We start from the raw sequence: 11907 nt of genomic DNA, 5'->3' as shown, positions 1-11907 counted from the left end.
TCATGACTTTTTATTATAAAAGAATAAACTTAATATTTTAATCATTGTTAGCCTATTAAACAAACACAAACAAAAAATCAAATTCTTTACCTTAACCTACAAGTAAGCTAAATGCCCCTCCATCTTGATATTTCCAGCTCCATTAAGAATATTGTTTTTTATACTTTTTTGTTATTTATTTATTCTCAAATAAATTTTAAGCATTTACATAAAGATAAATTTGTCATGAACGTAAAGATACAATAATTGTTTATAATATACAATCTCACAAAAAGAAAAAAACACAATCAAGATATGACAAATTATATTATTTTGTATGAACATCAAGTAAAAAGTACAACTTTTTTTTAATCTACTTCACCCTTTGCTAAGAAATCATATTTTGAAAATTAACTCCGGAAACGGATTAGCCCAAAAATCAAACCTAACAGAAAAGAGAAAAACAAACCGTAAAAACAGTTGCTTTTACCGGTTTGCAAAAAAAAAAAAAAAAATCATTTACGCATGTGCCACGTAGGCTCAACAACTTTTGATTTGGTCAACGGTGGGTCACACCCTGTTCCCCGTCGTCAACAAAGCTTTCAGCCGATCAAGCGGCTCCGGCAACCTGTGCTACGCTGATATATCGGTCCAGTTTCCAGATCGGCGGCCGGAAGCGAATCGATTCATGCCTCCTAAAGCTGGCGGATCAGACAGCGTCGATGGTTCACTGTTGATCGGTTTTACTGTTACGCTGCTTTTTCTGGAGGTCGAATTTTCTGACTGTTCGGTACCTTTCATCGACGATTTGTTGTTTTTTCTCCGGCGGTGACCTTCAGAGCGGAATAACGACGTTATACGAGAGACGATGCTGGTTTTCTGTACTTTACTAGTTTTCTCTTGTTGATTTACTGGTTTCGGCGGTGGTTGAGTCGCTGATGCAATCGCAGACGTCCGCCTGCGGCTGCGACGCCTATGCGATCTGACTCTGCCAATACACGAGACCTTCGGCGAAGACGGCTCCGTCACTGGCACCACTCCTGGCGCCCTACCGCCGGAACTCGACCGTTTAGGGAACAACCGTACGTTCGCCGGGTTGCACTGTCTGCGTTTTGAATCAATATGTGTGTTCTTCTGCGTCTTCGGCAAACCGAGAATCGCAGCTTTTGATTTCATGTTGACAGAAAAGCGCGCTGAGTTCGAATTCGTATAGGTTGGATTAACACTCGGATTCAGATTCTTCGAATTGGAGTTTCCTTTCTTTGATTCCTTTCTCTCTAAGAAAGCATTACGATCGAACCAATCGAATTCGGAGTCTTTTGATAGCCAGAATGATTCCGGTGGGACGAATTCAGCACAGTAAGTAATATCAGGATCTCCTCCCTCCGCCAGATCTCCGTCGCCACCACCGTCTACCGGAAGTACTGTTTCTGTATCAGGCATTTTGGGTTAAGATATTTTCGGAGTTTCGCAAAATATATGTGCAAAGGACGAAGATCCCAAAGGAAGAAAATATAAAGAAGGGTTTCAGACTTTCAGCCTTTTAGGACTTAGGAGTCTCCGCTCCCTCTTCCTTACGTACAAGTATTAATGCATAACGAACAAGTGTTAAAGCAGCAGTGATCAAATTTAGAAATATTATTAGTAAACAACTTTTTATTCAACTTTGGACTTTCGAATTAATAGTAAAAAAATCTGATTTTTAATATAATTTTTGTTATATATTATTCATACAACAAAATTGATTCTTTTAAATAAATATCAAATTTTCTAACGTTATTCGTAACTATTTTTTTAGTTCTAATAATGTTGCAACAATTTATTTGGATTATATTTGAATACGTTTATTTTTTTTTTAATCTAAAAATCCATTTCACAGAGATTCTGTTGGGTTATAATTAATACTTGATACATTCTTAATCTTAAATACAATATTACAACTGTATCAAATAAACAAAGCATACTTCTTATCAAAATTTAGTTTTATTATTGTTTATTTGTTTCTTCATTGGTCATAATAAAATATTGATGATATTATACCAGTTGATAAAAAATGAATTGTTTTATGTAAAAAGTTAATGTTAAATTTCAATTTAAAATTAGAAAAGATTCCTATTGATCTAAGACTTGCCCCACTTATATGGAAAAGGAAAGATTTGAAGATTTTTACGTAAAATTAATTTTGTTCGATACTAATGAAAAATATTATTGGATTAAATGTATAAATTCATAATTATAATTAACTAGGTCTGAGACCCGTATATTATGCGGGTTGATTTAAAAAAATATTAAACATTAAAGTATAGCATAAAATATTTTTAATGTACAACTTTAAAATAAGAAATGAAGAAATGTATTTATTGCAATTTAATATCATATATGATATTCAATACTTTACATATATAAGTATATGACTTTAATTTTAAAAATTGAACAAACCAAAAATTGACAAGTGGATAATATTTATTTTAAAAGTATCATAAAATGACAAGTGTCAAAATTCATGATTGATATGTGCCAAAAAAACGTTCATTTATTAAGAAGGATATAAACTTGAATTGATAGTAGTATAATTTTTTTGGATTGCCATCGATCCTAACAATGAATATTATATCTTTGGAGAGAAAAAATGATTTATTATTTATTTAATAAATTAAAATAAATAATTTATTAATATATTATAAAAAGAAAAATAAAAAAGCCTACGCACTACCACACCATATCCACACTACTTAAAATTAATTTTGTTTGATACTAATGGTATTTTTTGAATGAAGAGAAAAAGTTATTTCCCTACACACTACCACACAATATCCACATCGCTATTTATTTATTTATTATTATTATTTTTAATATAAATATTTTATCAAGTTTAATGGTTTATTATACCAGAAAATAAAAATATAAGAGTATTTTGAACTAAATGAAAAGTTTGTTAACCTCAAGTCATTTTTCCTTAAAAATAATTTTCTTAAGAGAAAAACTAGACATGCTTTTAAATAGGCAAAATAATATAACAAAATTTATTAGGGTTGGCTAAAAAGACACCTCATTCCCTACTCTAATAAAAGAGTACCATTTACGCCACGTGACATTTGCTCAGCACCTCCAAAACTTATTTTCCCTCTCATTTCCTTTCAACTGCAATTACTATACTATCCTTTTATGGCTTCAAATTAGTCAACCTTATAATCTGCATAAAGATATTCATAACGAATCCCGTTAAATTTGCAACAAATTGATTGACTATCATCTGCATAAAGATACCTAATTTTACTTTTGTATTTTGAAAATCAAATCACACAATCTTATTTGTTCATCGGTTTAACCTATTAACTCCTTTATGTACGCTTAAATTTTCTCTGCTGGTGAAACTTAATCCCAATATATCTTCTTAGTTTTTCAAAACATTGATCGTGCAAATCAGGGACGGAATCGAAAGATCACACACATCTTCTTCCTTTTTCTCTCTCGAACACCTGGATCCGGAGTTCTTGGTCTGTGTTCTGTTGCTCCTAATTTGATTTGATTTATTGTTGCAGGTTTCTAAGTAATTTGAAGAGTTTGGTCCCGATGACATCAAATCGTCATTGAAACAAACAAATTTCAATGTCACAATTTTTCCTTCATTCTCGCTACCTTATCGTAGCCTTATCTCCATCTTTCTCAAATTCTGATTTCTTATCCACGTTAAATTGCAGGAGGTAGGCAGTGGTTTGGTTATATTGTCATCTTGGGATTATGGTATCATCAATTGGTTTAACAAGGTACGGATGTTAACGATGATGGATTCACTATCAGAATTTATGGTTCACGAATTCTTCTTATTGAGGTTCTTAATTCATGGTATTCAATTTTATTTTTTCTATTCTATCTTTCTGATCATTATAAGGTCTTTCTACTGAAAATTTGCTCCTCAGTTGTTTGAATTCTTGGGTAAAGGTTAGGGACAAACTCTGATTTAACCTAATTTCTCTCCAAGAGACATCTTCATGACTTTCTCAAAATAAATGAGAATTTTTGTATGGAAGCATAATAGAATCTGTTGTATTCTCCTTTACCCTCCACTAATTACTGATGAAATCATTTCTCTAACACCTGAGACTGATTCCCCTTATCAGTAAACCCGTGAACAAGGTAATCTATCTCATTCTTTCATATTCTTCTTGAAAAAAAAAAACAATTCAAATCCCTTGTGTATGTTAATTTGTTTTTTTTGATAGAATTCTTTGTTTAAAGATGCATTGTATTCTCTTGGGCTTCCTAATTCAAATTTTACATGATTATGTTCTTTGGCCAATAGCTAACAAGTTTGTTGGTGATTTAACTTTTAGTTCTTTTTATATTACAGTTTAAGTGTATAGGGGTAAGACAATTATTTCTTTCAGTTGTCCATTGGAACAGAATATTGTTGATCATCAGGAAGATGAAAATGCTAGGAGGAGAACAAGATACAAAGTTCAGTTGAGAAGGGTGAGTTAATATCTATTCAACCTTTACTCTTATTAAGAGGGGTAGCACAAACTTATGCTATTTCATTAATAAGTCCATTTTTGTCACACCCCCAAACCAGAACGGCAAAATCGTTCGAGGGCGGATGACTTCATGTAGTATCGAAACAATTGAATACATAGTAAAGAAAGCAATACAACCATCACATATATAATTTAAAAGTTTACATTGTTGAAAGGTACTTGTTTCAAAATAAAATTACAATATGATGTTTAAAATGAAATTAAACTAACGCCGCAGCGTCCCTTCTTCAAAAGTTGCAGTTTACCTTGTATTACTGAATCCCTGAGAAATACAAGTGGTTTTGAAACAGTAGGTCAACATTTAAGCTTGTGAGTTCATAAATATTTAGTGACAATGTTTATATGAAAAAGAATGAAAATGGTTTGTTCATGTTAAATGTTCCAAGAAAATCCCATATTTTCTACTATAGTAGATGGTAGTTTGATTTTTCCAAAACTGTGATTGCAATGGTGCTTTTCATGCCTAAAATAGTAGTTTTATGTGTAAATCGTTAAGGCATTCGAAAAACCCCGTAAATCAATGTGTTTTTAATACTCCATGTGAGTCTTATAACCATACTATTTGACCAGGATGCCTATAACAACGTTCTTCAAGTGTTGGAAAGTTATGACATTTGTCACCCCAGGCTTGCCGGCCTAGTTGTTGCTAACAACTTAGGTGCGAGATTGTCAATCCCGTATAGATCTATACACAAGTATCACGCTCCCTTTACAAGGGATTATGATATATAATACAGGACTTAAAATGCATACTCGAAAGTACGTGAAATGTCTCACAAAATTTAGTATAAAACAAAATTACGTATGAAAATGTCCATTTGTTCTTGTATATGAGAATATCTCTTTGATGTAGTGTTCTTAGTATGTAAATGTTCATGATTTCCTCGTAAACTATACCTATTATAGTTTTTCAAAATGTGTGTTTTGTTCATATAGTAAACCCTAGTGTAATGCTCACTCATTATGTAAAGTATAACACGTAAAGTGACTTGACTGATCACATATACCTAATGTAAAAATGGAGCATTTGATTTGGTGTGTGTGTGTGTGTGTGTGTATATATATATATATATATATATATATAAACACGTTTTATTTCCACAAGACAAGGTGTTATTGAAAATATATATTTCATACGAGAATACTCATGTAGTAGTTTATGAATCCATATGATTACTTAGATAAAAAGTTTATATAGTGAATCGTTAAGTTATACACGATAATAACCGCGTGTTTTAATTGCATTCCTCCCCTTTAATATTGTATAAAAAGCATTTATCAAACATTTAAAAGCGTAGTTTATAGGGGTATGAACTCACTTGAAAGATCAAAGTAGGCAAGATGAAAACCGAGCAGAACTTCGACTCGAGAAAGCGGATTTTCTCGGGATTCTCGGGAATCTCGAGAGCAAAAACGACATTCGGGGCTTGAGTATGGAAACCGGGGCTTCGGGATATCACGTGCACGGGAAACGAGGCAAAAACGCAAGAAAGATGAGAGGAAATGAGCATTTTCCCCGGAACCCTTGCATCCCTTTTATAGGGGCTGGGAACCGCCTCGGTACGCTGGGCGTACGCGGTTACGCTGGGCGTACGCGTGCGTCATGCGTGACCGCATCCTCGACTGCCTCGGAGCTCGGATGGGATGGGCATAGCTTCGCATAGGGGGCGACGTGGACGATCCGAGGCCTAGTCCTCGAGTACGCTGGGCGTAACTCGGATTGGCCCGATGACTACTCCTCCTTCAGATAATACCAAAATTTGATTTAAATTTATATTTTTACTAGGTGTAAGACCCGTGTAATACACGGGTTTATTAAAAATAAAAATTTAATATCAATATTTAAACATTAAATTTAATATCAATATCAATTTTAGAGCTCTCATTAATTATGACATTTATTACATTATAAATATATCAATTCTTTTTCAAGGAAGCATTATTTTTCTCAATATTATAACCGAAATAAGTTATGATATGTGAACAAATCAGAAAATTACATGTGGAAATAAATAAATTCTAAAAATCTATTAAAATGCCATGTGTCCAAATCAATGAGGACATGACATGTGGCAGAAAATAGGTTTTATTTATTAGTATAGATTATTTAGTAAATTTCAAAAATTCATATCTTCTTCATATGAACTCCGTTTTCAACGTTCTTTATATCTACGCGTAGGTGAGACTATGCTCTACAACTTTCGTTTAGACTCCTTCGGCAAATTTTAAAATTATTTTTATTATTTATTTATTAAAAGGTCGGGGTAAGAAAAGTTCGTTAGAAATCCATAACTTCTTTATCCGATGTCTGTTTTTGCCAGACTTTTTACCGTTGAAAAACCATTGTCGAGACCTTCGATTCTCATTTAGTTCATTCCGGCCAAAATTCGCTCGATCTCTGTTTCAATGTTTTAGTTGTCTATCGCTATGCCGAACTTGGAAAAATCATAACTTCCTCATACGAAGTCAGATTTGGACGTTCTTTTTATGTACGATCATGGTTTAATGATATCTAACATAGTAGGTAACCAAATAGAGACTTTTGTACATTTTTATTTTCAAAGTTAATTTCATTATTTTCAAAAGTGGTTACAATACTTGGCTTTTTAAGTCATTACATAGAATCGAAATATCGGGTTGTCACAATTTTTTGTTGAAAATGTTCACATATCAACAGTAAAATGCTCTTTACTTCCTAGATTTGTGTATAATCTAATCTAAAGATGATGTTTCAAACAGGTGAAATGCTTGCAAATTCCAAGACAAACTAAGCAACTTCAAGTTGTCGGAGTAATTCATACCTATTTTTAAAGATGGTTTATCTGTTTAGAGGTTATTACTTCTCCTTAATCAAAATGTCTTCAATCTCATAATATAGTTGTGTTTCTAAATCTTTCAAGGATTGATTTTGAGGATGAGAATTTGATTTTAATATTTTGTAGATAATGAATTTGTGGATCTTAATGATTTGGGAAGTGAGTCCAATGTTGAGGTATTATAGAAAAAATAAAGAAATTTTGTGGCTTGACAGTGCAAAATGTTTTAAAAGAGAACCTGATAGACACTACAGAAGAAAACCTGAATCAGATCAAATATGAACCTGAGTCTGTTTTGGGCTATGTAGAGGTAAATAAATTATATACACATCTAATATTTATACATATTGAAATTTTGGTTCATCTTTGATTGGATGGAATGGAATTATGAAGGATTGGAATAAACAAGGTAATGAAAAAAGGGGTCGTATTTAATGAGGGATAAATTATTTTCTAGACTGAATAAACCTTCTGAATAAGAGTAAATGACTATTTTATCCTTTAATTTTGACAAACTATTTTCACAATGTTCATCAGTTTTTGACATGAGAGGAGTCAAAAAAAACATGTGTCGGAATGGTTCCTGCATCAGATTATAAAGCTTAGATGTTAAAAGCATTTTGGGCATTTATGATTTATGATTTTCAATTATTGTTGTTATTAAGGTGTAGGTTCAAATTGAACGTACTGGAATCACTTGGTCTTCCTCTTGCTGTGGTAAAAGGTATTGGTTGACAAACAAGGTTAAAGATATGTTTATCATTGATGTTTAATAGAAATGCAATTTGCATGCACTGAATTGCAGACTTCTACTAAAAAAAATCTGAAAAATTGGTCCGATCCATGATCTGATTTCTAGATACACGGCCAACAACCGACTACGGAGAAGCAGAATAGCGAAGGGAATTTCTTTATTTTAGGCATAAATTCTCTATTAAAAGCCTAACAACAATTGTTTTTTAAGAATTCAATGGATAATGGACTTATATCCTGCCTTGCAAAATGACTCATTTGACTGCTAAACTCTTCATCTTTAAGTTTTTAAGATATGAGAGCATACTTATTCTGCTTGATTTCAATTTCAGTTTACACCAAAAATTTGCAAACATTAATTCTTTTATAATAGTTGTAAATACTAAGTACTAATAATCATAGTTAAAGAGTTACAATACCTTCAATTTGATTGATGGTTTAGTTCTTTTTGTATAAAATTGTTTTCTGTGATGTCAGTCAATCTCTCATCTTAAATTATGTCAAATTGGGTTTATGTTGAGTTGTCTTTGAGCTTTTTTTTGGCGGTTTTGTACCTTAACACATGAGATGAGGAGGCCCATGACATCAGTGTTGTCATATGTATAGCCTCTTTGACATAAGGAAGCTGACTAGAGATGATAAGATGGTGACATTATTTAGAAACCCCTTTCTCTAACTCCATTTTACTAAGACACACACTCATGCGTCATTGATTACTAAGAATTTAGATTGGGTGAATAGTAACTTTTGGGTGTTTCTTTTTGAATTAATAGAAAAAGGCTCAAACTTTAAAGTGGAAGTGTATATACTTAGTATAAGAGGTCATTAGCGAGATAATAGATTACAAATAGGGGAATAATAATTACGTCTTGCTGTGAATTCATTTAATTAATATTAAGATACCTAATAAGGCCTTCACGCAAAAATCGCTTTGCATTAACATATTTAAACAAATAGAGACAACTTTTGACATCAATCTTATTCCATAATTATATAAGCAAATTGCAGAATAAATGTGGAAAGAACTGTTATCAATCCATTGGCAACATTAGAAGATTAATTCTTCTATCCTCTTTTCACAAGTTATTTATATGGAAAATAAATATAATAAATTAACACTAGGTTAAAAAAAATCGATTTAACATTTTTGTTGCATTTTAAGCTAATATTACATTTTGTTTGATTTTATGTTGATAGGATAATATTTTATTTTTTTAGGTTATTTTTTGAAAAGAAGTGAGTGTACTGTTGGTTTAAAAACATTTAATAATTACGTTTTACGTTTTTTATTTAAATATTCAATTTAATATGATGTTTTTGTTCGTGCATACCTTTAAAATGCACTCAAATTTATTTATTTTAAAATCCAATAAAAAATGAGAATTTTAGGTGAGTTCCTTTTGTAAATGAGATCATGAAGAAAACGTTTTTTATCTTGAGTTATTTCATAAATTTATTAAAATGAAAAGAACGGAAAAAAATATTTTTTTTCCATTCCTCAAATATATATTGCATTGTACAAACTAATGATTTCATCAAATATCTGAACTTAAAACGTAAATTGGAAATTAATAACGGTACTTATATTTATTTTAAAACAAAAGTATTTGTAGTCACTAAAAAACTTCAACTTTTGTAAACTAATAATTTTTTTTTGCAAATATTTGATTAATCATTATAATTTAAATTATAAATAATGTTTTTCTTTCATAACCGTGGTTTCCACGGGTTTTAACCTAGTTTTACCATATAGACACCCTAGTTTAATTTTGAAATATTTTTATTGGTTTAAATTGCATTGTTTTCCGAAAAACTGATTATAAGTAATTAATTATAGGTTGACTTTTTAAAAAGTGATCAATATTATCTTTTAGTGATTTTTCTCCCTTCTAAACATTGGTTTGGCCAGTATTTGACATTTTCACGGATCACTATAAACTACATCATTCCCAAACAAGACTAATTTGAAGCCTATGCGTAAAAGTTTAGAATATCGTTGTAAAGTTGTCAAATGAATGGTTTTTTATATTATATATTTTTGTGTTTCGTATTTGGTGTTTCCCTTTTTATAACTAAAACTTTTGACAGCTTTATCCAACATTTTATACAACTATGAATCTTTCCATAAAGTTGAACCATTTAGAATGTTTCCATCTCTTAATGGTTTAGAGAAAGAAGAGTTTTTTTTAACCATTCATAGGCTTTTAATTCGTTTAGAGATTGTTCAGAAAAATGTATCAAACACGTTAAATGTTGATCGATTTTGACATCTAAATGGTTTTATTAAAATGTTATCAAATAGGTCTAAAATTTTGAAAATGGAAATGTAACATATATTAAGAACCAGTTGGTCTGAAAGATACTTACACAGCAACCTCACTACAAAACTCTCAACTTTCAATAGAACAATCATCACTACAACTCTCACCTAATCTACTCGCACCTAAAGACTACATAGATGAACAAACCCAAAATGGTAGAAAACCCTGGAAGACGACTAAGAGAGAATTCTTAGTGTGTGTATGTGTGTAAAATGATCATGTTTGAATGACAATACGCACACACCAACAAATATATACTTCAGGTAAGTAATCCGGTTCAAACATGGGTAAACACCACCCTAAAAAATAAACGGGTAAAACCCACCTGTCACAATACAACTATCTCCTTTAGTGAGCCGCAGGCTAGAAGTATTCCAAAGCAACAACAATAGTCCTCATTCAAATATTATTTACCAAACACATTTCTAATATATACAACATGTAACCGTGAATATATAAAAAGTAACAAATAAAGGATACTAGAAAGGATATGTAACCAATTACCCAATAATAAGTTTGAACTAATACCACTATTCTCAACAATATATTTACAATTTTATCAAATAAGTTCTTAGTATTTTGTTTTAGGAGATTGAAGAACATTTTTTTTCTTTAAAGATATATGTAATCAATTAAGTATTACTGGCACAACGGTTGTATTGATAAAATTACATATCTTAAAAAAGATATTGAAAAGCGTAGGATACAATCATACAAAGTTAAAAACACATTATATCTTTATTGTCATTTGTCCAAAAGAAAATTTTATTGAAAAGTAGAACGGATCCAATATATTCGAAATTCGATCAAAATAAGCTTTATACAACAACAATACACTTTTTAGGGTACTATAAGTCTATAATAAAAGAATTACTTTTCATATCTTATATAATAAATATTATACGTAATCCAATATATTCGAAATTCTTCTATTTAATATTTATTATTTAATCCATGCAAGATATCAATATTAACCATAGACGTCGGTTTTAATCTTTTTCTATAAGTTAATATGGATCTGATTTCTAAAACATTATGATGTATTTTTAATGCAAAAAGAATAATTTTCACGCCACCGACCCCCAACCAATGGGAACCTTTTTCAATTTAGCACCGCAGCTAAGAATAATTTATGTATTATAAACTGGATGAGGACAAAATTGGAAATTTGGGATAACGATTCTTACAACTTTTTTATTTCAGGTGTTTAACTGTCAACATAGACTCATTGTAAGACTAGAAGGAACGGACATGGCAATATGACATGGTCTTTTTTAGAGGTGAGAAACACCGGAATTAAAAAACAAAAAATCGACCAAATCCAAACCAAATTCAAACCGTCACCTTTGAGTGTGGATTTTTTACAACAGTAAAATTCGGTTTGGACTTTTGTAACCGACTCGTAAAACCGAAACCGATCAAATATGTAAAATTTATTATAAACTGACCCAAAAAACTGAAACCGATCCATACATTATATAATTTATTTAACAAATTTAATAT

The 11907-nt window shown here is 31.0% G+C and overlaps 1 protein-coding gene across 1 annotated transcript; it reads right to left on the bottom strand.

The window, feature by feature from the left end:
• Positions 1–612: 612 nt before the first annotated feature.
• Positions 613–1422, bottom strand: LOC145050948 (uncharacterized). The gene has a single exon (XM_078999113.1). The coding sequence runs from the start codon at positions 1420–1422 to the stop codon at positions 613–615; it is 810 nt and encodes a 269-aa protein (XP_078855239.1).
• Between the last annotated feature and the right edge of the window lie 10485 nt (positions 1423–11907).

This window comes from Lactuca serriola, chromosome 5, assembly GCF_051521515.1.
Source record: "Lactuca serriola cultivar US96UC23 chromosome 5, Lser_US96UC23_V15, whole genome shotgun sequence".
NCBI classification, from domain to species: Eukaryota; Viridiplantae; Streptophyta; class Magnoliopsida; order Asterales; family Asteraceae; genus Lactuca; species Lactuca serriola.
This window is presented reverse-complemented; position numbering and strand designations above follow the sequence as displayed.